General features: G+C 43.9%; 6 protein-coding genes across 6 annotated transcripts; 3 read left to right on the top strand and 3 right to left on the bottom strand.

Annotated features, from left to right (window-relative positions):
• The first annotated feature begins 55 nt into the window (after positions 1-55).
• Positions 56-436, top strand: LOC122321520 (uncharacterized). Its single transcript, XM_043211598.1, has one exon. The coding sequence runs from the start codon at positions 56-58 to the stop codon at positions 434-436; it is 381 nt and encodes a 126-aa protein (XP_043067533.1).
• Positions 437-448: 12 nt separating this feature from the next.
• LOC108121001 (uncharacterized) lies at positions 449-1,043 on the bottom strand. Its single transcript, XM_017234892.3, has 2 exons — positions 687-1,043; positions 449-632 (listed from the first exon to the last, which is right to left on the bottom strand). Exons 1-2 carry the CDS (start codon positions 816-818, stop codon positions 504-506), a joined length of 261 nt encoding a protein of 86 aa, XP_017090381.2. The 5' UTR covers positions 819-1,043; the 3' UTR covers positions 449-503.
• Positions 1,044-1,557: 514 nt separating this feature from the next.
• Positions 1,558-3,159, top strand: LOC108120992 (phenoloxidase-activating factor 2). The gene is made up of 4 exons (XM_017234883.3): positions 1,558-1,875; positions 1,936-2,141; positions 2,267-2,523; positions 2,571-3,159. Exons 1-4 carry the CDS (start codon positions 1,725-1,727, stop codon positions 3,157-3,159), a joined length of 1,203 nt encoding a protein of 400 aa, XP_017090372.2. The 5' UTR covers positions 1,558-1,724.
• A 319-nt stretch (positions 3,160-3,478) lies between these two features.
• Positions 3,479-5,093, bottom strand: LOC108120994 (uncharacterized). The gene is made up of 4 exons (XM_017234885.3): positions 4,506-5,093; positions 4,172-4,444; positions 3,940-4,125; positions 3,479-3,884 (listed from the first exon to the last, which is right to left on the bottom strand). The coding sequence occupies exons 1-4, from the start codon at positions 5,007-5,009 to the stop codon at positions 3,528-3,530; spliced, it is 1,320 nt and encodes a 439-aa protein (XP_017090374.2). The 5' UTR covers positions 5,010-5,093; the 3' UTR covers positions 3,479-3,527.
• Positions 5,094-6,331: 1,238 nt separating this feature from the next.
• LOC108121061 (uncharacterized) lies at positions 6,332-24,115 on the top strand. The gene is made up of 5 exons (XM_017234987.3): positions 6,332-7,053; positions 17,627-19,399; positions 19,464-19,703; positions 22,594-22,731; positions 22,796-24,115. Exons 2-5 carry the CDS (start codon positions 18,190-18,192, stop codon positions 23,074-23,076), a joined length of 1,869 nt encoding a protein of 622 aa, XP_017090476.3. The 5' UTR covers positions 6,332-7,053; positions 17,627-18,189; the 3' UTR covers positions 23,077-24,115.
• Positions 19,781-25,355, bottom strand: Nasp (Nuclear autoantigenic sperm protein). Its single transcript, XM_017234988.3, has 5 exons — positions 25,195-25,355; positions 21,424-21,765; positions 20,771-21,363; positions 20,435-20,712; positions 19,781-20,373 (listed from the first exon to the last, which is right to left on the bottom strand). The coding sequence occupies exons 2-5, from the start codon at positions 21,735-21,737 to the stop codon at positions 20,095-20,097; spliced, it is 1,464 nt and encodes a 487-aa protein (XP_017090477.2). The 5' UTR covers positions 21,738-21,765; positions 25,195-25,355; the 3' UTR covers positions 19,781-20,094.
• Between the last annotated feature and the right edge of the window lie 67 nt (positions 25,356-25,422).

Here is a 25,422-nt window from a genome sequence, read left to right on the forward strand (position 1 = left end):
TTGTTACTGAGTAATTTATTATACTTTAAGATTATATTCCCCTTATTGTTCCATCATGACAGACTCGAACAACAATATTCAAAATCGACTGATCTCGGGAGGTTATGGAAGTGGAGGCGAGGGCGGAAAAGGCGGTGGATCTGGTGGAGGAGGCGGCGGTGGTGGTGGCGGAGGTGGAGGCGGTGGTGGCGGCAAAGGTGGTGGGCGTGGTGGAGATGGAGGCGGAAAAAAGGGCAGCGAAGACAAAGACGAGGATTCAAAAAAAGACGGAGAACAAGAATCAAATCCAGAAAAAAAGAAAAATCCCAATGATGGCGAAGATGGAGGATCAGGACGTGGTGGACGCGGAGGCGGTAAAGGAGGAGGCCGGGGCGGTGATGGTGGAGGCTCCAAAAAATCAGAAAACAAAGACAACGACCAAAACAGTAAGAAGTAAGACAGTAAGGTCTACGATCACTCGGATAGCTTTATTAAAATAATAATCACTGTTTAAACTTTAAACTTTAACCCCTAAATGGACCAAAACGGGTCTCCAAGTTTTGGAAAATATACGAGCAGGTCTGGTCTTCGTAGGCTGGCTCAATCTTATCGCCCTCGACGGTGGCCAAAATGATGAACTTGGTGTGGGGACTCTGAAAAGGTATTTGCGATTAGATCGGAATACCAGCCGCCGGCTGACTCACTACCTCCTTGGGTTCATTGTGCTTCCACAGATCGTTGGCATCCAGGTAGGTCCTCAAGAGGACGCGCCACTGCCAGTAGTTCTGGCTGCCATACAGCTTGGGAATGGCCCTGAAATCCAGCTCCGGGTGACCCATTTCGTTCTGCAGTCCGATACAGATTGGAACTAGGTGGGTCGATGGGACAGCCGATATGAAAGCTTCAGCCCCCGGAGCTTTCCATATCTGGGGTTTAACAGAGCGCCCGGTTTAACAGCTCCGGAGGCCTTAGCACTAGATGGAGTACGGCGCGTACTGGGTGCGGGTGTGAATCATTAAATAAATTCTACCGCTAAGTTGTCAGAAGTTTTCATCGCTCATGTTCAGGGGCGGGTTTATGGGATTCACGACGGGGCACACCAAGCGGAAAGTGTCAAACATGCATCGTCTTCAAATCGGCGACAATTAAACCATTAAGTTATTATTCTAATATTTAATGGCTCTAAATTTGGAGCAGCTCCAATTGTGGGTCGACAATGGCGACATGGCGCTGAATGAAATTATCGAACCGGAGAGTTCTAGTCACTCGCACTAGTCACCTAAATTTAATAATTTAATACGTATTTCAGTGCTCACCTAAAATTTATTTTCAATTTGGTTTTGTCATAAAGTTGGATTCTCTTCATTATGGGATATCAGTTCCCTTATCTAATTGGTATCTATTTTATAGAAAAATATTTTATCAGAGGTTTATAAAAAAAATATATATATCATTCTAGTTATTAGAATCCAGTGACTCCCTAAAATTCTGCATTCCCAATGGATGCACTCCAATGGATTTATTCAGTTAGAGTAACCCCCATTCGGTTCTGGGTTACCAATTGCGGTTTCCCCTAATTTGCTTTATTTGAATACCTTTTTTGCTCATTGCAGTCCGGAAAATCCCTGAGCTGAGGAGGCCATTCATCAGGCAATTTATTGAGCGGGTTGTGGGCAGCCAACATGGGGGCAGCTATATAGCCCTGTGGAGCGTTGGTGGCTCGTTTAGTTGACAGTGGCAGGGCTATGACTCAGTTCGGTTGGATACAGTGGCTGCAGTGGCTGACTCTCGGTGTAGGAGGAATCGGTAGCCAGGCCTGGAGCTTCGGGCCAGCCCAGCCCGACTCCGGCCGGGAACCTCAGCCGAGTGATGTGGCCAGTACGGCAAACCATACGAGTGAGCGGACCCATAAGCGCTAATCCAGTCGTTAGTTACAGGATATATACTTTCTCACAGTTCTCACCAGGCAGCTAATTGTGGGTACTTTGGTGCCGCCCCAACTTCCGCCGGGTACCTGGCCACCTGTGCCCTCCATTGTGAACCCCGGAACCTCCAGCTACTGCCAGTGCGTGCCACCCGGCTCCTGCGCAAATCCTCTTCCCACCGTGCCCACTGATGGCAGCGGCCAACTGGATATCAGAATCGTCAATAATGGAGCCTATGTGAGATTAAATTTTTATCATTAGTGGCTCTACATTTAGTGGACAACTGCAAGGATAAGGCATATTTGTCCGCCAAAGCTAGGATATCTTTAATGGCCATATTGTGTATGATTTTCTATTTTCAGCCCACCATACCCTCTACAGCTTCAACGCTGACCTGCAGCTACGGCCTGGTGGCCTGCTGCCAGGCGGGTAGCTATCAGTGCGGCCGTCGTTTCCCACCTCCTCCCGGCGCCTCCTCTCCTGGAGCAGGGCAGGCTAGTTTTGGGGCCTACCCTTGGCAGGCAGCCCTTCTCACCACCGCGGATGTTTATCTCGGAGGAGGGGCATTGATCACTGCTCAGCACGTCCTCACCGCCGCCCACAAGGTCTACAATCTAGCGTAAGTATTTGAATCTCCATCATAGTTCTTCTCCTATTGTGGATCAGGCTTACTTCCTTCAAGGTCCGCCTGGGAGAGTGGGATGCCAGCAGCACCAGCGAGCCGATTCCCGCCCAGGACGTCTACATCTCGAACGTGTATGTGAACCCGTCGTTCAACCCCAACAACCTGCAGAACGATGTGGCGATCCTCAAGCTGAGCACGCCCGTCTCCCTCACCAGCAAGTCCACCGTGGGGACCATCTGCCTGCCCACCACTAGTTTCGTGGGTCAGCGCTGCTGGGTGGCCGGATGGGGAAAGAACGACTTTGGTCCCACCGGAGCCTACCAGGCCATCATGCGGCAGGTGGATGTGCCGCTTATACCAAACGCCAACTGCCAGGCTGCCCTTCAGGCCACACGCCTGGGCTCGTCCTTCGTCCTCAGCCCCACCAGCTTCATCTGTGCGGGTGGTGAGGCCGGCAAGGATGCCTGCACGGGCGACGGCGGCTCTCCGCTGGTCTGCACCAGCAACGGGATCTGGTACGTGGTTGGGCTGGTGGCCTGGGGCATCGGCTGTGCTACGGCCGGCGTACCAGGAGTTTATGTTAACGTTGGAACCTATCTTCCCTGGATTCAGACCACCTTGACGCTATAAAAGCAGTCATTTTGTTGATGAAATGTATTGTTTAAAATATTGTATAGGTTTTTATCTAATTTTTTGAGTATTATTTAACTTTAACTTGGTTTTAGATTTATTTTCATAAAATACAAATTTTTCTTAATGTAAAATATAAGTACATAGTTTTAGTGGGCTTTTTTAATTATATAGTAGGAGTACTCCGCCGAAAAACGATTGCAGTTTGAAACTTACGTGGATGGTCGTCCATTTTAAAAGAAATGTGTTTCATTAACTAGTAATTAATATGTCACACCTCAGTGATATTTTAATCTATTAAATATAAATGCACTATTAATTCGACAACAGTTAATTTAATGAGGCACAATAATCAAAAAATAGAATGACTAATAACGCAAACCGAGGAGCTCGTAGAGCGGAACTTCGGCCACCGATTCGCTGGCACTGGACTCCTCAAAGTCGCCACTTTGCAGCAGATACTGAGGCCGTTCCAGGCTAGGATTGGCCAGATAGAAATCGATAAGAGCCGTGGTGCTGCGCAAGTGGGTGATGCCCTTGAAGATCTTCTCGCGGGTTAGCAGCTCCTCGGGATAAACGGTCTTGATGGCCGTATCGCTAGACCGCTTTAGCCAGGGTCGGTCCTTCAGGGGCACCGTCCGCCCAAAGGCACTGAGGATGGGCTTTTGATTTACGCGGGCGGCATGGTCGTTGATGTGCTTTTCGTACTTCAGCTCAATGGCCATCTATAAAAGGAATATGAGAGTTAGAACCTATAGTTTTAGGAAAGGTTTTACTCACGTGTGGCTTGTTCCATTTATCAGCCACTGTCTGGGCGATGGCGTTGACCTCTTTGGGATCTGTCTTTACAGAGGCCAGCAGGGTACGATCGCCCTTGATGGAGAAAAGATTTTTTACTTTCTCCGGGGTCAAGTTACTCTCCACAGTTCCAAAGGAGTTTAGCCATTCCACAAAGCGTTCTGCCGACTGGGAAAATATTAATAAAAGATCTATAAAACTTCTCCTTACTAACCGCATCCATAAGATTCTCTGCCTGCTCATCCAGGGTTACCATCGAATAGTTCTGTCCAGGATGCTCCACTCTAGTCTGCCAGCAGACGCGCTTATCCCTGGGAGCGCACAGGAACTTGGAGTACCAGGAGGTCTTGTCTACGGTACGATGGGTGTGGCCAACGGGCTCGTCCAGCTTGAGATCGAACTTTTCGAACTCGTGCTCCATCCGCACAATGTCCGAGTGCTCGCTCTCGTTGAAGTGCTCCTCCACCTTCTTTCGGCCAATATCCAGCTAAAAACCAACGCACCATCAGTGCTTTGAAACCATTAAGCTATTAGTTGGGAGTGCTTACCACGGAGTCCTCCTCCTCTTCGCTGTCGGCACTACTGGCACTCATGTAGTCCTCGGGCCGCACCTCCTGCATCTCGTCCCGTATGTATATGTCGTCGTCCGACTTTGAGTAGTCGTAGTTCTGGATGCGCTTCACCCGTTCGCGCAACCGCGGGGGCAGCACCAAGGAGTAGTCGATGATAGGGATGCGGGGCTGAAAGCGACAGGAGGCCGCAAACTCCACCTCCTCGATGGCCTCGTTCCAGTAGGCCTTTCCTTCCAGGCCAGGCCGGTCGGCCAACTCGGAGAAGCCGCTCATGCCGGTGCTGGAGGAGCGCTCCTTCTGCATGAGCTGTGCCTTCACCTCCGTGGTCTTTTCGTGGGCTAACGGCTTTGCATTGGCGCGGCGCGTGAAGGAGTCAAGGTGGGCGGAACGCAGCATCCGATTGTACGGTGGCCTATTGGCCCGGGCCACAATGGTACGGCGCACAACCGACCCATACTGATGCTGCTTTCTTATAGACATTGTTCAAATAACGTTTCAACTAAATGAAGTAAATAGTATCGGAATTTGTATTCAGTTTGTTTGTTCGATACGGGCTAGTTTCTGTCTGACAACCAGGGTGTGGAGCTTGAGTAGCCCTGAACGAAGTTTGATAGCTTTATAGGTCATGGTATTTTCGGTAAACCTTGAAACTAGACAGAATTTTTGAAGAAAAGAACTAAAATAGAATCCTTTAATTGTTGTAAGTTAGCTTATAAAAATGTCATTTAAAAAACACTTGCATGGAAGCATTTTTAAAGACAAATATCTTTAATATTTTAAATTAAAAAAATTTTTATATAAAAAAAAAATAAAAAAAATATAAGGATAAAAATGGCTTAAATTTACTTCTCTCTAAAAACACTCGGAACCAAAGAAAAGTTACCAGTACACTGATGGGGTTAAGATTTAAGTGAGGCCATTACGAAAATAATTGCGCATACGACCCGTTGGCGTCCTGCGAGAAAAAACGATTGTCGAACGGCAGCAAAAGGACCTCTGCCAGTCGAACTAACACAAGAACCCGACTGCCCATATACATATCCGCACAGCAGGTGAAATTTATACGCACAGCCAACAGGTTGCTCAGGCCCTCGGTGGGCCATCTGCTTTCCTTCACTCTGCCAAAGTGCGAAAAGCAGACTCACTCAGTCCCTTGCCAGGACAGACGCCCGTGGCATTCTGATGCCCGCTTACGCCGTCCCACTCGCAAACAAAACAGGTCCTCCTGGGGATTCGAACAAGGCGTTAAATTGGCATGCAAATTTAATGATTGTTAGGCCAATTGTGCAATATTAAATAAAAGCATTCGTAAATAAATCATGGCTGGGCCGGAGAGTCAAATAGCACCGGCGTTCCACCCTCCCTACCTTGACCCCCTTCTGTGGGCTAATAACAACCGGAAACCGGAAACGCATCTCAACGCACAGCCAGCAAAAAAGCTGAAAATCCCAAAAACCAAAGCCGACAAAGAAAACACACCGAAAGCCAGTAAGCACGAAATTAAAATGCAAGCAGCCACGACAGGAAGCCAAAGCAACAGAGCCATGATTTTGGCCAATTTCACTCAACGACCGAGGCGCGAGGAACTCACTCGAAAAGCCGAATGGTGACGATGATGGCATAAGCATGGAGTCCTTTGGCAGTGCCCGTCAGTCCGTCCTCGGCTTTCGAGCGCCACAGTCGCGAGTCCGGATAGGGGTTACCAAGGCCCACTTAAAGTGCTACCAACAACAACTGGCTTAAAGTTGTAGCCAATTGCTATGCAGTGTTAGTGTGCTCCTTAGCCTAGAGTCAGATGGCAGAGTTTCCGAACAATCGGGCCAGTGTTGTGTAATCCTGTGAATCGTAAGCAGCGCGTCCAGATACTCCTCGAGGAGAGGGTCCTTACATCGCGCGCGTTCTTCCTTTGTTGTTAGTTGTTAGTTGACTTGGTGGCCTTTGTGTGCGCTTAATGGCCTTGATGTCGTCGCCGAGTCTGAGTGCCACGCCTACAACTGTAGAGCCCCCGCCGATTGGCGTTTGCCGTTAGCCATTTGACGCCAATTAAAACGTGTTTCTTTGATGTTTCCTTGCAGTTGGCCGAAAAAGTAATGCCAGCGATAAGAATCAAAAATAATGCATAAATATATGCCGACGAGAGACAGGAAATCCCGATGAACAGGCATTCTAAGAATCAAAACCAAAACCCATCCTGCGGTTCGTAAGCGAGGGACGAGCAAGCGAAAGCGAACGAAATTTGTAGCATACTTTTGGGTTTACGTCATTTTTGTCTACGCGAGTCGCCGTTTGTTTGTTTGCCTTTGAGTTTGAGTTTGAGTTTGCGTTCACCATATCCTGTATTTGTACGCCTCTATTCCTGCCTGCGTATGTGTCTGTGTCTGTGCTTGTTGTTGTGCTCCTGTTTGCATTGGTGTCTGCGACCCCGAATGCATGCCAATCACTATCCTGAACCGCTGAATCATCGACTGTCCAAATAGCTGCAGGTGCAGCCGCACATCCAGTGCAAGTACTTGAGCCGTTTTACGTAAGTGTCCTGCTCCTGTCTTTCCCATATAAAGGAGCCCAATTAATTCTAAATACTATACACATTCCTAGAGTTAAGTGTTTGCATTGTCTGTCCGCTTCCCAAACAGCTTAAACTCATCCTACCTACCTACATCCTTACACTTCCCGTAGCATTCAGTTCATTCAGTTCTCTCCCATTTAGAGAACAATCTTCGACACTTGAGCTTAATTTTGAGATGCTATTCTTGCATGGCCGTTCTATGAAATACATTTGTCTTTTTTAAGAATTTATTTTAGACACTTTTTCTTTAAATATATAACTACATATGTACCTATTCTGTATCTTCTACTTCAATTATGGTACATTCGTTTCATGTTCCTTTAATTTAAATTATCTCCTTATTTATTTTTAAATTATTATTAAAAATATTTTACTAAACCCTAATCTATTTAAGCAATTTCCTTGAACCCAGTCATCGATTTAGGGTTGGTAGTTTCCCCTTTCATTCACTCTGCAAGAAATAAAATCCACATTAGTGTTCGGCTCTGGTGAACTCTATAAATAAATGAGACTTTCATAGACTAGTGGGTGTGGAGTCCACTCTGTGGACAAAACGACACGCTGCGTTGACGATGGCATTTCCATGTCCTGCAGTCGGGGTACGACCGTCTGTTTCGGTCCCTGGGCCAGGGATTGCTCATACGCCGTGTGATATGAAAATGTAATTCGCCCGTTATTGTGCCATGTCGCCTGTCCCACGGACTTGCTCGACCAGTGTGCGTGTGGCCAGGAGATACGGGTCTACTTAATGTCCTTATTGTCCTCCCATGTCGCGCCGCTGGGCACAAGGACCGCAATCAACTAAGCGAGTGCGTCAAATGCATGCATGCGAATTACGAATCCAACGAGGCGAGCGACGAGCTCATAATCCTTTTTTCCTGGAATATTAAAGCTCTGATTATTTTACATTTTAAACCTGTTATGAATACTAAAAGACTTAATGTATAATAGTTATTTTTTTCAATATTGAAATATAATAGGAATGGTTTATAAAGAAACTATAAACCATTGCCTACATTTTAGGGCCCATATGAAACTGGCCATTAAGGCAGGCAATACCACCATTTAATAGAAGAAGAGACGAGAGGTAACCAATAAATGTTCGAATCCGTTTACCGGCAGCTTTGTTGTGTCAGGGAGACCTCCGTCACACACGGACTACTCCAATCGGGAATCTGAACATTTCCACATCGAACACTGAACACAGAACGACATGGAGCGGGGAATTCCCAGCAGGTGCAACGACAACGACTACAATGCAATTCACTCACTCCAACACATCGATCTATTGAGGGAACAAGTAATGTCAATCTGGCCAGAATGTCACATCGCCACCTGCCTCCTGCTCCTTCACCTCCTTTGCTCCCCATGCCCCCCATGCCCTGCCTCAGGGCAGAAACTTTTCCACGGAAAAGGAGGAAAATCGAAGCGGTTGACATGACCAACATGTCAGGGGGGTCGCTGTCGGCGTGTGTTAGTTTCTGGTGCGATTGGCTGTGTGGTTACACTTCGGGGCAAATGGGTGGTAATATACACCATATAAGAAAGAACTCACATAAAACTAGTGTATTTTTATACCCAGTGTCGCAATTTGTATTTCTTTACATTTAGAGAATAATATAACCTTTCTTTATTTACGTTTTATTGTTTAGTTTGAATCCATGGAAAAGAAATACAAATTTAGTATACTTGGAATAAGTTCACTTTTAAGTTAAAAGTTTTAACAAAGTTCATTCAAGATTGAAAGATAGAACTTTAAGAAAAAAAAATCTACTTAGGAAACACTGGCTCTATTGATGGAAGTGATAAGGATCACTGCCTTTATGGTGACACCCCATAAGATAGCCCTAGATAGTTATGGTTTACTTAAAAGGATCATATATATCAAACATCAAATATATCAGTCTCCCTTGATCTATAAATGTACATATTTAATTCGAATATAGCATACCCCTTTTCTTAAGGATTACCAGGTATATAACATTTTCCTTTATTTTCAAACTTCTTTTGTGTGTTCAAGCAAAACTTTAGTGCATTGTGTGTGTGGCTTACAAGATGGAAACTTCTGAGCGGGTTCCTTCGAGAATCCTTATATAGATACCCAATGGAAGCATCAGAGGAGCTCCAAGAGGGGACTTCAAGAGCGTGTATGTGGGGACATGCATTGTGGGGCAGAACCGAGGGCTGGCAGCATTTGTTGACGGTCTCGGCCTCCTTTGTCAGCCATTGTTTGACTTGCTGGCCTTGTGCTCCATTTCACTTGGTCGAGAGCAGTTTGTTTGTCAGCCACGTCATAATATAGTTTATAGTTATAGTTTCTTTCCCCTGCCGCACCTATTTATTGTTAACTGTCGTTAGTTGACTTTGTTTGGAGAGGTGTCGCCGGGCTTTATGTTCCTGCCTAGTTAGTTGAACGCGCTATAAATAAATTAGCCACAAATCAGTCTGTTTAAACATGCCCAAATGTAGGATAGAATTCTAGCTATAGACGGCATTTATGCAATATCATAAATAACCATTTCATGTTGGCAACTTTTGATTTATTGCACAGCGTTGTTGTGTGACATGAAAGCAGTAACAGTTACGACAACAAAGAACCTCAAACATGGCCTGTAATAGCCGTCAGCGGGGGTTCAGCGGCTCCTGGCTCGGCGGTTGCCCAGGCCGGGATGGGAGACTCTCAAGCTTAGGTCATGGCCAAGTCAAAAAAAAATATGTAATTCCGCGCTTCCTTTTATCCGGTCTGATTTTAAAGGCATTTCTCTACACGTCCTTAGAATATGTACGTATTAAAAATTTGGCAAGACGGGCGACATTTCCAGCCTTAATTTGAAAGCACTCGCTGATGATAATAATAACAACAACATTGTTCAGCTTTTCATTATGCAAAGTGAGCAAAGTAGCATTAATAATTCCGGGAGGAGGCAGAAATTTAAGGCAGGAAGCCGGAAAACCAAACATGTGTATAAAGACATTTTCCATATCAAATTATGGCCTTCGGTAGTGTGGGAGTGCGTCTTCTTAACAGAAAATACTGGCTAAGAAAGCAAGCTGACTGGAATTTCCGGAATAACAAACTACTCATATTTATTTCTTGTATAGGATATTCAGAGGTGAACAAATCGGGCATATTTTGAGAAGCCTTAAAGAAAGATCTTAAAGAAAGATCTTATAGAAAGCTGAATGCTGATCTTAAACAGTAATACTTCCTCGAAATCCTATCTTAAAGAATAAAATGAAAACTGTCGAAAGTCTTTATGTATCATTGAGAAAAAAGGATACCAAATCGAAGGAAAATTAATAGAATTATTTAACGTCTTTAAATTCAATAAGTCTATCATTTTCTTATATTCAAGTTAAACTAAATAAAATAAAAATGTACCTTTGCCAAAGTTTGGCTTTTCTTAACCTTTTGTGTTATTTTTGGACAAGACCTCCTCTGTTTTGCTTGAAAACAAACTTTTTGGTAACGCTCAATTGAAATTCGCATTTGGAAATTGGCAAAAACAAGTGCCTGAAATTCAATATATTTACCATGTAATTGTATAGACCCACACACAAATATATATACGATATATATATATAAATGAAAGCCGAGGCAACTTTTAACTTTCCGCCCGGCTTGAAAAATGAGCACAAACAGGTCCTGGCCTGCGTGGCAATATTGGCTGCCCGGCTGCCCAAGAGCCCTTTGGACTTGATAAATGGCATGATTTGACTTTCGACTCGTAAATACAAACACTGGCAGTCTCACACATACTTGCAACAAGCAAATACTCCTACACTCAATCAGGGGAACTTTTCAGATGGGGTATATTAAATTACACAACAATCTAACAGGTTGAGTTAAAGAATTTACTATCTAATTTAATATTTTTACAGTACTCTTAGGAATATCGAGTTGAAATCAATTTTTAATGTTAAATAAACAAAGTAAAATTCTATGACTTAATCATGATTCAATAGTTTGCTTTACTAAAATCAACACAAAATGCCATTTCGTCAAAAAGACCAAACAATTAACACATATCCCCGAGGGAATTGAATCAGTTCTCGTTTTTATAGAGCCATCGATTCGTTTTAGCCGTCAAACCGCAACTCTTGACTATTAAATAATTAAAGCTTGACGTCAATGCAGTCCTTACGCACACAAATACCACATACCCCTACCATTAAGCAAATATACACAAATATAGATATATATAGCCCCTCGGAACATGCAAACATTTGGCTGATGTTTCCACTTGATTGGCGCAATACTGAGAACGAACACAAAAATAGCGAAATGACATACGCATCAGACCACTTTCGCCAGCGAGCGACCCCACATCCTGGCCCTCCTTGAGGTGCGGAATTTTGCAATTTTCGAAATGCATTCAAGTGCACAGGAATGCCGGGTCGGGATGTCAGACTTAAAGTTATGACCGGTGGCCTCAACAAGTCGGGTATTAAGTAAATTTATTCAGACCATGGAGCCGCTTAATTGTTGTCTTGGCGGCAGTCGGAAAAGTAAAACTTTCAATTGCGATTTAGTTTGGCTTTATGGCCAGCGGACATGCAAGGCTTTAGGGATCCATTTCGCCAGAGCGCATTAAAAAATATTAAAATCCTTAAAACAACAAACAGCAAAATTGCAGCGAACTTCAAATGTTCATAATTAATTTTTTAACTCCCTTGTTTGAAAAAAAAATATTTATTTTCCCCGAAGAAAATATAATTTAAAACATAAGTCACTTATGAACCTAAAATAGAATTTATCTCTTGGATAATGCCAGCAAAAATATGAATATTTACGGTCTGTTTTTCGTTCAATGAGTCTGGGTAAGCCATTTAATTGGATTTATTTTGAACAAGTTCCCCACAATTTTATATTCTCAGAGGCATGAATCCAAATTTATTTCCAGAGTTGACTTGGTATAAAGCCACACTTTTGTTACCCTAGGTGCTTATTTATTTTGCTCTAGTTTCGACCCAAATTTTCTCTAATTAAAAAGGATAATACTTCAAAAATTATAATTTCTTTTTATAACTATACTTTATACAAGTTAAAGCATATCAAGCAACGTAAAATTAAAAAGAAACGCACATACATCAATTTCTCGAAATTTAATTTTTAGAGAAAATTTAAAATAATCCATATTTTCAAACTAAATTGATTGTGAATTACACGCATGTCTCAGTAATGACACATTTATGACCAATAGCTTTGCTTACAAGGCAAGTTTTCCGAAGGCCGAACCTCTCAACATTATAAAATCAAATATGGGTAAATATTTCCATTAGCCAGCCAGCGAATGATACAGCAGAAACTCGGTCTCTCCCTTTCGGAGGCCAGAAAATCGATGGCGGCTACCAATTTCGCAGTTGACTTAGGACCTTAATCCTATGAAATATGAAGTGGTCCGCTCTGACACGCCCACAGGGCAGAACCTTGGGCAAAATTCCTGTTTTTATTTTTTCCAAACTAAACTAGAAAAACTAGAATATTTTAAGCCTCTTTAGATAAAGTACGGAGTAGGTGCCGGGAAAAATTCGGTGCTATCTCTCGGAGGCGGAACACGCCCACACTGCCACCAAGCAGCTCTAAAATTGGGTGTGTGAGTGGCAGGATGGCATGAGGATGCCGTTGCCAGGCTGTCTTGGCATGTCTTGACGATTACCCCATAAATTTTTTAGATTGACCCGAATAGCAGAAGCCTTTGACATCATCGCTCCGACACTGGTGCTGGTACTGGTGTCCTGGCACTGACACAGGCTTTTTTCTTGTCCCCTCGCCCCTCATTGACATAACTATGCCCCGGAGAAGTTTTCCAAAGGATAAAAGTTTGTTCTCGAAGTAGTTTCGTACCTTGACCTGCTCGGGTCGCCTTGAACTTGTTGGGGAAGCTCCTCTAATGAGCCCAACTCTGAGGTCTTCTAAGCCTAGGAACTCCCGGATCCAGGTTCCTGGCTGACAAAGTGCGACTTCCGCCCGAGCAGGCAATATGAATTTAGTTTATGCATTTTCCGCTCATAAAAATGGCCCTGTTAAGCAAAGTTTGGCAAACTTTACGGCTGTGGCCTTGAGATTCTGGGCCACCCAGACGGAGACGTACAAATCGCCGGGAAAAATGTAATCTAGCAGGCGCCCCGAAAGTTATAAATAACCAGGAGCCAAGAGCCAGTGTGTGCTCTTGAATGCACTTACTTTCTCTCCAGAGTGAAAAAATTGCGCATACGCCAGATGGGTCGCTTTCGGCACTGTTCCAAATCACGGTCCAAAAACTGGGCCAATCCGATGGTAATGGTCTCCACTAATCCCGGATATTATGTAGGACTACACCCATCACATACTGGAATCAGCAATTACAGGATGGGAATGTAATGCAATCACTTAAATAAATTTAATCCCGACCCTTTCCACATCCCGGCTCGGTTTATGGAACCCTGCATCAAATATAATACTAAAAGGAGCAGCGGTGGAGGAGGCATCTGATGTGGGGCGCAACGAGTATTTGTTGCATGTTGGCATTTTACAAAATTAACTGCTTTTATCTATTTTTTGCAGGGGCTGTGCCACTGCTCTTGCCACACACCCCCACGCACATGTAGCAACCCATTAATTTGGTGTGCGTGTGTATGGCTTTCTGTGTCACTTGAGCCCACCATACATACTACTCTGCCAGAGGAGCAGGCAACTGGTAATGGCCTGGTGGCTAAATTATACGTATATACGTCCAGGCATGAATTAATGACAAGGCCAGAAGTAAAGACATTTAAGTGGTACTTTGTCCCATATTTATAATATAATTGCTTTCGCTCTTAAATGCCATGAATTATTCCGAGGTTTCTATCATTATTAAAGAGATTTTAATTGAAATTGAGTTACAAGTTGCAAAATACTGGCCAGAAAAGAAAATCCTTTTCATTTTTATTCAATTTATAGTCTGTATCCGCCTTTAATATACAATAGCAGATGTTTGCCACCATATATATGGTACACTCCCAGCCTCGCCCTTGGCAAGATTTATTCGCATAGTTAGCAAGAAATTGCATAAGATTAGTTTTAATTAGTTGGCAAACTTTTTGCCGGGAATAACGGCTCGAAAAATACGTAAATTTCCTTGCCAAAGCCAAGAAACTTAGGAGAAGCACTCTGCATCCGTATCAGGTTCCGGCACTGAGTTCCATGGCCTGCATCCTTAAACGAAGGACCCTTTAAGGAGTACCCTCTTTATCTAAAAACATTTTTCCTTTGTAACAATTTAAAATAGTTAAGAACATTACCCGTGTATTCTCGTTTTTAATTTCGGTTACGTCATTTGTACAAAGAGGAAAGAAACTGCAGAAAGTTGCTCGGTGAAGAAACCTGTCTGTTGTGACTGCTAATTTATGGTGACCCTTTCGGGTATTTCGCCGTAGTTCCTGCCAGCTGTTGTTGCTGCCAGTCCGCCCTAGTTGATTGCCAAGGCGACCGCAAAAGGTTGCCGGGCAACAATAATAACGAAAATAAGGAATATTCTGAGCCGAAAGTACGCCATCGAGTGCTGTTTTTAATTGCTGTCGCACAAAATAAAGACATCCTCCATAACAATTGTTGATTGTGGTCATAAGAAAAGTAATAAATGTGGTAATTAATAAATAAAAATCAAAGTAAATTGAACAATTGTGTGTAATACCCTTAATGAAATAATGTATCCGAAAGTGAGGTTTTCGGTAGTGAGCTACTACGCCCTAGGTTTATAAAACTGGTGCTTATCCACCTCCGCCATTTAAGTGTTTCTCTTGCATGTTTTCTAAACAAACACTTATAGTGTGGAAAACTACTATCCTTCTTGATGGAAAACTTTCGACTGAGAAAAGTCTCTCCAAAGTTTCACAGCGTCTTTCGCAGCAGAATAGTTCGACTTCCCGCTCCTTTGGCTCAAAATCCCCATCCGCCACTCCCTTTCTTCGGCTCCAAGTAGCCATGTTTGGCTGCTGCAGCTGCACTTCCCGCCAACTTTGGTAAGGAACTCACGTACACAACGTTGCTTCCAAGTTGTGTGCATTTGCGTGCCTGTGTGCGTAGAACGTGCTGGAGGCCAATAGTCTTACGTAAGTGTGTGTGTTTCTGTGGCATTGAGGACATTACACAGAAATTAAATCTTAAAATGAGCCTTCATTTGTATGCAAGTTGGATTATTAACCATAAATATTTTAAGCTTTTAAGCTATAAACAGGATTCTTTTTCCGACTTAGTTTTATTCCATAAGGTGTGCAGGTGCACAAAATAGTTTCCAGTGCATGGTAGTTGCGGCAGGAAGCTGGCAGTGAGGGGAAGAGAACCCACTGAACAGCAGTGGGATTTTGAAAGGAAGTGCTGAACCGACTGTCAAGTGGCCAACTCATGGCGTAATCAAATTATCGCCGAGCCTGAGCCTGAGCCTGCCAACCGGTATCCGCTCTTGTGAAGGAGTCGCCTCATTGGGGTCATCATGCGTGTTAATTGATTCCAGCTGCTCCCACCCTCTGACCTACTGACCAGAACCCATAGACGCACACAGTCCGTGACACGTGCAATCCTCCTGATCAATTATGCTAACGAGGAGCATCAGCTCGAAGCTCTACCTGCCAGTCTCTTATTTCGTTTGCATTAAAAATTTAACAGGCTAGCGCACATGAGGGCTGGGAACGAAAGCACATGCACGTGTGTGGCGACTAAAATCAGAAATCAGATCTGGGATGATGTGTGACTTGACTAAGATTTTGATTTCATCAACTATTACACATTCAAAGGAATTATAACATAAAGTCCCTCTGTAAAGAAATCTCCAGATGTGCCGTGTAACCCAATTAGGAGTGCAGTTTAACATAGGCCCATGATCGATCATATAAATGTATCCAATACATATATATATTTTGATTTCAGATTAGTGAAAAATCTTTTTTTATATTGTAATATATTTTTATTGTAATATTTCGCTCAAAAATCGTACCACATTTGGCAAAGATATAGCCTTCCCAGGGGGCCATATAGCCCATCCATGGATTTTCCCCATTTTTGAAGGGGACCCATCAGAAATTTTGACAAAAAATCTTAAAAATATTTCGTTGTTAGGTTTTGATGCAGATTGATGGAGAATCGATGTACAAATCGTTTAAGGTATTCCTTTTAAGAATCGGATAAATATTGAAAAAGATATAGCCTTCCCAGTGGGCCATGTTGCCCATCCATGGATTTTCCCCATTTTTGAAGGGGACCCATCAGAAATTTTGACAAAAAATCTGAAAAATATTTTGTTGTTAGGTTTTGATGCAGATTGATGGAGAATCGATGTACAAATCGTTTAAAGTATTCCTTTCAAGAATCAGATGATTATGGACAAGGATATGGCTAACCAAGCTTAGTTGTATAATGCCACTGCGCACTTGGTCGAAACTTTTATTAAAAATATATTTAATTTTTAATAATATGCTGTTCGCTTAATGCAATGTGGGTCAAAATTTTGCGGATTCTCGGTTCCTAAGCAAATGAAAATGTTGATTCTGAATTAAAATTCATTCTGGCCACAAAGCAAAGGGCTGTGGCAGATACGAAACTGGGTGAGAATGCGGTTAGCCTCGAGCCACATGGACATTCGCATATGACCAGAGGTTCTAACCTCTGGCAACAGCGCACCTGCCGCCACCGTAAGTGGCCGTGTGCCATGAGAGCAAATTGAATTTGCCACCGGAAGGATTCGTACTGCTAAAGGGGGAGCTGAAGAACCGGCCTGGCCACCGGATGTCCGTTGGGCGTTGAGGCGGCCTCATGTAATATGCAATAGTCATTGTACCAGTCTACCATCCGAGGTCTCCTCCTGCCGTTCCGTTCCGACAGATTGTGGCCGCGCACCAGCACAATTGAATATTTGGCCCATTTTTGGGGCCATTCAAATTTGGGCGAATATCTCTGGTCCGAATTTTAAATGCAATTTGGACTTACCTGGGGCGAATAAGCGGATAAAATTAGGACCAACTTTCAATTGGATTAGGTTAGATGCCGCGATAGTTTTAAGATTCTTTTCAAGTTTTTAAGATATTTTTTTTCTTGGTACTTTTAAGATATTAAATTTAATAGACTCTGATTAATATTATATATAACTTTTCCAATTTTATTTAATTTTTATCATCAACAATTCTTTATTTTACCAAAACCGAAAGAAACATTATTTTTAATGTGTATCTTGTCCATTACATATGTATTACATATGTATTTATATGGTTTTTTTCGTCACCAAAATTGTTATCTAATATTTTGTGCATTCGTCACTGTAGTTTTAATTGGTATGTAATGTATGTAGATGTGCAATATTTTAGTTGGCATTCGTTAGATACTTTTTCTGCACGTAAGATGTTTTCTGCACATTAGATACTGTAGAAATAGATACTGACAAGTGTATGCATCTTATTTATTTATAATCATCATCTAACTTTCGCTGTAGTTAGTTCTTAACTTAGGTCCCGACTCTCTACTCTCCTTCTTTGAACTCATGTTGTACATTTGTTTTCTTCTACTTTCTTTTTATAGCTTCAAGCGAAGCAAAACGTAGTAAATGAACAAAAGAAAAGCAAGAAAATCAAAAACAAGACATACTCTCGTAATTGTAAATTGGTATACAATACAAGTTAAACAAAAGGCAGAAGCCAGCTACAACAGCAACAACAACAAATACAAGAGCAACAAAACCATAAAAAACAACAACAACAAAAGCAACAACAATAAACCAAAAACTAAAAAAACAAACGTGAAACTGCAACAAGAAGCTGCTACTTAGTAGATACTTTAAGTATTTGAATTTTTATCTCGTGGCACCCAAGCAAAAGTTGCATATTTGGCATCGTAGATATTAGGCGCCGCACACAAAGTATAAGAACACATCCAGCAAATATCAGATACATCCAACCAAAACCAAACCAATCCAATCCAAGCAACAGCCAGTGCAATTTCGCATCCATCAGATACATCCGATAGCAACAAACATACAAATCCAAATCAAAACCACCATCGCCAACACCGTCAACACCGCCACCACCACGAACCACATGAGCCTGAACAAAATCAAGAAGCGGGACGCGAGCGACTTATGACTGATGCGCTCCAAGGGCCACGCCGGCGTCAATGTCGGCGTCGCCGTTGGCAGCGGCAGTCGGTACAAGGTGACGGCCCGCTGCGTCCCGGAAGTGAGCATCACCTCGCCCACGGCCGCTGGAACCGGTGCATCCGCCCAGGCCATCCAGCCCAAGCACTTTGCGCTACTGCGCAGTCGCTCGCAACCTTCGCCGCCGACGTCTAACAGCCTTTTCTCCACGCCTCCAGGCGGCGCAACTCTGGTCGAGGAGGAGGATTTCAGCTTGGCCAGCGGCAGTGGCAGCGGCAGCGGCACTGGCTCGGCCAAAAACGTGCTCCAGCGCCAGCTGGCCACCACTATCCAGCAGGAGGATCTGGCGGAGGAGAATCTCTCAGGGCAGCAAACGCAGCAGCAGGGCGAACCGCCCAACGAGTTGACGCCTTTAGTGGAGGAGCCAGGCGGATTTGCCCCAACTACCACATCATCAGCCATCAACAACCGGTACAGTCACAACTCCAAGACCACCCGATCCTGGCCGGTTATATACCGTAATCCTCACGCCTGCGACTACGAGACCTTGTACGTGCAACAGCAGCAGCTCCAGCAGCAGCAGCAGAGCTTCAAGCAGAACTGCTACTCGAACCAGTTTAAACAGTCCATTGTATACTCCAGCAGCAATGAGGAACTGCCCGGCGGGGAGCCTGTAGCCTCCAGCTCAGCCGATAACCGCCAAACGACGTGCTACTACTTCGCCCCCAGCCAGCACAACAGCATTTATGAGCACCCCTCCTCGGTGGTCGGAGGATCCTTGCAGTTCGACCATCCAACCACAACAGCGGCGGCGGCAGCAGCCGTCGAGAGCCTGAGGCGGAGTAACAGCATCCTGCTGCGTCAGAACAGCTGCGCCAAGGTCATCCAGCGGCGGGGCAGCGGAAGCGGTTCTCCCACCTCCCTGGGATCGCAAATGGAGGGTCTGGGCATGGGGGGCGGGGTCACGGGCAGTGCCTGCTGCTCCACCTGCTGCATGGGTCCGCCGCCAGTGCTCTTCCTGTTCGTTACTCTGCTAATGACCACCAGCGCCACGGCTATGCTGTGTGCCGCCATCATGACCGATCACTGGGAGCACGTCACTTGGGATCGCAACAGCTTGGATCGCTATACCAACCGGTCGGGATTGCACCTGGAGTGGCTTTTAGATGACCAGGTAGCCATGCTCAAGCCGGACAAAAGGGGTAAGTTTGACATATAGCATGGATGGAGGCCTCATCCTATCTTGGTGATTCTCTGTATCCTCAGCCGATCATCGCTTTCGACGTGACTCAGTGTTTCTGGTCCCCATGCACGGCGGGATCTGGACACTATGCATCGATCTGCCGATGCAGCAACTGCAGGAGCTGCGCCGCAACCCCAAGTTTCCAAGAGGCGCTCCACCGTGCGTCAATTACCTGGCAGGGTCCATGGAGAACGCTCGTGGGGAAGAGCAGCGCAACGACTGGCAGCACAGTGAGTCACAAGTCACTCTGCAGCCGCATCTGAGTACGTATCCTGGGGCGATCCTACCGCGAACCTCCACTCTATGTCCGATCCACTTCCATGCGATTCTTTCTCTCTGATTTCACGTTAATCTTTGTGAGGCAATTTATCGTATTTATTGTTTACATCTTTTGTTTCCTCTTGGTTTTTTTTTTTTAGTTTAATACAAAACATTTCTTTACGTACGCACTTAGCACTAGTTGTGATTGTAATCTTAGAATTAGAGACTTGGTTTAAAAAACAGCAAACAAATAGCATAAATAGGAGCGGGGCGGGGGCTAGGACAGTGGTTGTAATGGTTGTATGTAATCGTGAGGTGTTTAAGTAGCAAATGTGAAAGACGCGGGGGCTTTTGTTTGTCCGTGGAGAGCCACTAGAAAACTGGAATGTCCGCTCAGACGGCGGGTCGCTTGGCCGGCGAACAGAGGGCTTCGGCCTCCGAGCTGGGCTCCTCGGGCTTCTTGCGTTTGATCAGATGCGTGATGTCTGTGGGCTTGGCCGAGCTGCTGCTGATGGCCGACGAAGAGGCTGCCGCTGAGCCACTGGCCGAGCTCGAGGAGGAGCTGGCGGCTCCGTTAGAGGACGAGGATGTCGAAGAGGCGGCAGCAGCACCATCACCACTGCTCATCGGCTTTATGTAACTGTCCAAAGCAGCTCGCACCTCCGCAATGGTCTGAAAAAAAGGATGAGATTACAATAAGATGACCATAAAACTTTCCATAACTTTCCCTTACCTGAGCCTGCATTTCTTCGATTTCCTGAATCTTGGCCAGAATCTCCTGCTTGGTTTCCTCCAAGTCAAGCATGTTATTCCTTTCGCGCTCACTTGGCTCATCCTTGGCCTTGATCTCGGCTATCTCCTCTTCAATCAATGAGCTCGACTGTCGCAGGGCTGCCGCGCCTTCCTTATTCAACTGCTGCATCAAGTAGGTCAGCCCGATCTTGTAGTGCAACTCGGCTAGGGCGCGACGGTTCTGGTTGGGTAGCTCGCCATGAATTTTAAGAGCTTTTTCTATAAAAAGAGAGAGTAATTGAAATAGAATTCAGGATAAACTTCAGTGAAAACATACCATAATCCTCACGAGCGGCCTCTAGAATGCCATTCTCGAATTCAATGTTGGCCAGTTCGGTCTGCACTTCTGCCAAATAAGGCAGGCCACTGAGGCCCTGGCGGGAAAAGATTTTAGCAGCCGCCTCCAGAATCTCCCAGGCCAGCTGCAGGCTGCCGCTGACTCCCTCCTCTTCTTCGCCCTCCTCCTCCCCAGTGGCGGTGGCTCCATTAGAGCCACCACTGGTGGTGGCCTCTCCATTCGATGTGCTTGGACGCTCGTCATCATTCACTGCCGATGTTCCGCCTCCATTACTGCTGCTGACTTCGTCTACTCCCGTGGGCGGTTTCTTGGCCTTCTGGTCATCCGGCTGGGCCTGTTCCGCTTCTCCGGTGGAATCGGCCTCGTCGGAGGCCTCCTTAATGCTGTCCAACACTTTTCCGTTTGTGCTGCCGGCCCCATTCGAAGCCTTTGACTCCTTTTTGGAGTCGGCTTCTTCACCACCCTCCTCCTCATCATCGTCCACATCCTCGTCATCCTCATCAGCTGCCTCGTCCGGCACATCAATTACTTTATTTTCATCCAGGGCCATAGCGATAAGGGCTTTGGCATAGCTACCAGTGGATAAATGGGTTATATTCCAGTCATAGCTCGCCAAAAACCAAACTACTTACAGTAGGAGGGGTTGACCCAGCTCATCGGCAAGCTCGCCATAGACCTCCTCGTAGAGCTGGCACACTTGGCTGAGCTCGTCGGCGGCCTCGTCATAGCTCTTTACCAGAAAGTTGCGCGATCCCTGGCTGAAGAGCTCCTTGCCCTTGAGTATTTTCTCTGCACGTTCCTGCTCGGCCTTGCCGGTTCCCTCGGTGGTGCCCAATGGGTTGTCCGGTGTGGTGTCAGCTGCCACGGGCTCCGCAGACACAGGCTTGCTGATTGGCGTTGCATCAACAACATCCTTTGTGGCAATGGCTTCGGCTTCAGCGGACATGTTTCTTGGTCAGCGAGCACAGAAATATCTGTAATTAGGTTTAACAAAATAGTAATTTAAAGCTTGATATTGCTTCTTGAAGTATTTTTTCTTTTTTGGTACTATTATTACTTTTCCCTCCACCTACCACCAGTTTCCTTTGTAGACTGAGCCCTAGACGTCACTTTCGATGTATGTAGAAGACCACAAATATTAATTTTCATTCTATTTCCACGCATAATCACGTAAGCATTCAGCAGCCAAACACCCAACTCGAATGATTCACAAAAACTATTCATGCTGGACTCACTTTGCCCAAATATGTACATATGTGTAGCTTCACGAGCACTTTACATCATTACCGCCAATCCCATTTTATAAAGCTCTGGGGCATCCGAATCTCCATAAAGTACATCATGTAAAAACAAAAGACGCATCAGATAACCTAATCTAGTCTTCTATATTACGAGTCAATATTGGCAATATGGAAGAAACCATATAGAAGCATATAGGCCATTTTGTGTGGTAACTTTTATTCCTTCGGCGCTTCTGTTCATGTTGGTTATTTGTGTTTTCAGTTTCCGACTTTAAAAGTGTTGCTGAAGAACCACAAAATATATAATTCGTAGCTTAAAGACTCCAATGGAAAAGTTTGTCATTTTCAGAACTATCATACTACCTAATCTCCACTGCTTTATTAGAATAGGTATTTGATAGTATTGTGTATATAAAACATTAAGATTCATTAACCACTTCACCCACAAATAAGCTTCTGCCTTCATTTACTCTTTTTTTTATTCAAATTTTAAAATAATCAAAACCCTTTTATCTATATAGTTGAAAATCCTATTACAAATAAACTTAATTTTTATGACAGGAATGCAAAACCTCTCCATATCCTGCTCGTTGGTCTGTCTCATCATCTTGGGCAGCGCCGCTCTGGTAGGAGCCTTTGGAGTCTGCCAGCGCCAAATCAGTGCAATACTTATCACCGGAGTAATGTATCTTCTAGCGGGTGAGGAATCTCTAAAACTTACTTAATAACTTATTTTAAACTTAAATTATTTTTAAACCCATAGCTCTCTTTGCGCTCTTCACCCTGATGATCATCCATTTCAAGCGGCAGCAAGGCCGACCGATGCTGGACAGCGACTACGACGGCACTGTGGACGGAATTGTGGCCAGACCCGGAGGCGTGGCCATTATGGCGAAGCCCCTGCTAGGAGCGCGCATATTTCTCACCTCATGGAGCCTCGACCTGGGCTGGGGAGGTGTGGTGCTGTGCGCCATAACCTCGGTGCTGTGGATACTGCTGTCGAAGATCATGCGCTACAACCCCTTCTCAGCGCTCATGATTTAGCTAAACGCCTTGCCGCTCGGCGTCTACGGTGCCAGCTACGGGAATCTTCGTAGCTGCGAGAGCTACGGCAGCTATGGGAGCACCCACAGCGGCAGTAGCAGCGGCGCCAGCTCCAGCTTCCTGTTGGGAGCAGTTTCGTCGAAGCGGCAAGCGGAAAACCGGGGAAAGGGGAAATATATTCTCTAAGATGTCCCTTTTGATGAACCTTTTAATTATTTTAAAGTTTTCCCCTACCAAACTATTTTAGGGTCTCACCTTCTAAAGCCAGTAAGGTACTTCTAGTTCCAAAAAACTGTACTTCTTTCCAAGCTACTTCCCCTTTTCAGTTAGATCTTAAATGGTTTTTTTTTTAAACCCTATTAACGACTAAAAGCCTTAACTATTTTTAGCCCCAGTTTAGTTAGCTGTGTTGAAAATGTACCAAACTCAAAACTCTATTGCCTTGTTCTTTATATATACAACAAAATATACACTACTCTTGTACTTATTCGTATTATATACCTAACTTTAATATGTGCAATTGTAAATTCAATTTACACTCTTTACAACTAAACACTTGATTCGCCTCTGATTTATCGCTAATCACCCTACTTTAATCCTTATAAGAGACCATGTGGCATGTAAAATGTAAGACATTATTTGCATCAGACATGAGATCGGAGCATAACATAACCCCGAGGTTAGTTTTAAAAAGGGCTTTCTAGTGCAGTTCGCTTAACTAGTGCTAATAAGGCTAATCGAGTTATCCGCTTTACATTAGACTGGACTAAAATAGAGAGCTACTGACAGTAGAAGTTGCTACGAATATTTACAAGAAACATAAACTGGTAATTGCTTTCGTTTCTATATCCAAAACCGAACTCTGCTCAGATTCAAACCATTGCCTAGAACTAGAGTCGTAGAAGTGCAATAACGAGATCATTTAGTGCTTTAAAACAAACGGTTTACAAAACGTATTGTACTAACTATATAAAGCGACCACACAAATAAACAAGCTAAGAGTATAAACAATGTATTTTTATGCAAACGCTTTGCCTTAAAAACAAATATATATGAAATAAAACAACAAACTCACATATTGTATTTAAATAAAAAACCAAAAATTATTTTAAAAACTTTACAAGAAGACTTTTCTTGCTCGGAGGTTTCTCAATATCCCCATATATGTACGTATTGAAGCCAATACGGATCTATAAATAGCTAATGGACACCTTTATGGTATTTTGTTAATGCTCGATTTTTAAAAATTGTTCAGCTTTTGCAGGTTCATTAACATTTGGCGAGCTGCTGTGGAAACAAATTAAGTAAATACGCAAACGAACTCAAAAAAGCGACATTTTGAGAGCTTTTTTTGAGGAGAATTCAATAATTAAATTTTAAAAAACTCTTCATTTCTTCAATCATAATTTAAAAACATATGTAAACATGTGCTTTAATGTCAAAAGCTTAAAAAAAACGTTAAAAATTCCCACACCACTGTACAGGCCAACAAAAAAACATTAAGATTACAAAACACCGCAAAAAAGGTCGTTCACCTGCAAGTGCGTTTTTTCAGCTTTACTCTTTTAGTGAGTTTGTGCGAACCAGACATGCCGCGCGAAATGGTGATAAAAAAAACAGGCAGCTGTTCCGCCAATTTTCTATTACAATTCGCACTGGCATTATTATTCGCATATTAAGCACCAAAGGAACTTGGCCAAGCTAATTAATTATGGGGCATAATCAAAAGACTCCAATAGTATTTATTTCTCTTTTTTTTTCTGCTGAAAAATATTGTAAACAAGATCGGAATAAGTGTCGCATAAACGTTTGCAAAAAATAGCGCGCTGGTGTGAGTGCAATTGCCCGCCATTCGCCCGCGCCAACACACGCAACAACACCAATACTAGCAGCCAACTTTGTTGCCGACAATATTGTCCATTTGGTTAGCGCGAATTTTAGACGGCACGTTTCCCATATTTATAGCGAAATTGCGACAATTAATTTATGTTTAACACATACACAACATATCAGTAGCGAAACAACAAAAAACCGGCCGAAACAAAATTCGCAAGTTCGCGTGTCGTCGTTTACATGTGAGCATCTATTGGAAATTATCCAAACGTTAGTCAAACTTACCAGTTTTTGATTAATTATTATTTCACCTCAACAGGTAATAGAAAAACGTATTGTCGATCAAAACAGCACTTTAAACTTTGCAAAACACCAATTCCAAAATTCGCAAATAAAAATTACAGATCCGCGCAAAATGCTGAAGCTAACAGTGTGACCGTAACTCGCGGGCTCAATCTTACCATAACGTCTGTTGACAAATCGATAAGTATCGATACTTTTATAAAATACGTT

This window comes from Drosophila bipectinata, chromosome 3R (genome assembly GCF_030179905.1).
Source record: "Drosophila bipectinata strain 14024-0381.07 chromosome 3R, DbipHiC1v2, whole genome shotgun sequence".
NCBI lineage: Eukaryota > Metazoa > Arthropoda > Insecta > Diptera > Drosophilidae > Drosophila > Drosophila bipectinata.

What these genes read in the sequence shown, in the direction of transcription:
- LOC108120994 (XM_017234885.3), bottom strand. Translation starts at nt 5,009, where the DNA reads ATGTCTATAAGAAAGCAGCATCAGTATGGGTCGGTTGTGCGCCGTACC. An exon ending in AAGAGGAGGAGGACTCCGTG is followed by an intron (nt 4,445 to 4,505) that starts GTAAGCACTCCC and finishes GTTGGTTTTTAG; the next exon opens with CTGGATATTGGCCGAAAGAA. An exon ending in ATAAATGGAACAAGCCACAC is followed by an intron (nt 3,885 to 3,939) that starts GTGAGTAAAACC and finishes TTCCTTTTATAG; the next exon opens with ATGGCCATTGAGCTGAAGTA.
- LOC122321520 (XM_043211598.1), top strand. Translation starts at nt 56, where the DNA reads ATGACAGACTCGAACAACAATATTCAAAATCGACTGATCTCGGGAGGT.
- Nasp (XM_017234988.3), bottom strand. Translation starts at nt 21,737, where the DNA reads ATGTCCGCTGAAGCCGAAGCCATTGCCACAAAGGATGTTGTTGATGCA. An exon ending in CTGGGTCAACCCCTCCTACT is followed by an intron (nt 21,364 to 21,423) that starts GTAAGTAGTTTG and finishes ATCCACTGGTAG; the next exon opens with CTATGCCAAAGCCCTTATCG. An exon ending in GGCCGCTCGTGAGGATTATG is followed by an intron (nt 20,713 to 20,770) that starts GTATGTTTTCAC and finishes CTCTTTTTATAG; the next exon opens with AAAAAGCTCTTAAAATTCAT.
- LOC108120992 (XM_017234883.3), top strand. Translation starts at nt 1,725, where the DNA reads ATGACTCAGTTCGGTTGGATACAGTGGCTGCAGTGGCTGACTCTCGGT. An exon ending in TCGTCAATAATGGAGCCTAT is followed by an intron (nt 2,142 to 2,266) that starts GTGAGATTAAAT and finishes TTCTATTTTCAG; the next exon opens with CCCACCATACCCTCTACAGC. An exon ending in CACAAGGTCTACAATCTAGC is followed by an intron (nt 2,524 to 2,570) that starts GTAAGTATTTGA and finishes ATTGTGGATCAG; the next exon opens with GCTTACTTCCTTCAAGGTCC.
- LOC108121001 (XM_017234892.3), bottom strand. Translation starts at nt 818, where the DNA reads ATGGGTCACCCGGAGCTGGATTTCAGGGCCATTCCCAAGCTGTATGGC. An exon ending in AGCACAATGAACCCAAGGAG is followed by an intron (nt 633 to 686) that starts GTAGTGAGTCAG and finishes ATACCTTTTCAG; the next exon opens with AGTCCCCACACCAAGTTCAT.
- LOC108121061 (XM_017234987.3), top strand. Translation starts at nt 18,190, where the DNA reads ATGCGCTCCAAGGGCCACGCCGGCGTCAATGTCGGCGTCGCCGTTGGC. An exon ending in GCTCAAGCCGGACAAAAGGG is followed by an intron (nt 19,400 to 19,463) that starts GTAAGTTTGACA and finishes CTGTATCCTCAG; the next exon opens with CCGATCATCGCTTTCGACGT. An exon ending in CACTCTGCAGCCGCATCTGA is followed by an intron (nt 19,704 to 22,593) that starts GTACGTATCCTG and finishes TTTTTATGACAG; the next exon opens with GAATGCAAAACCTCTCCATA.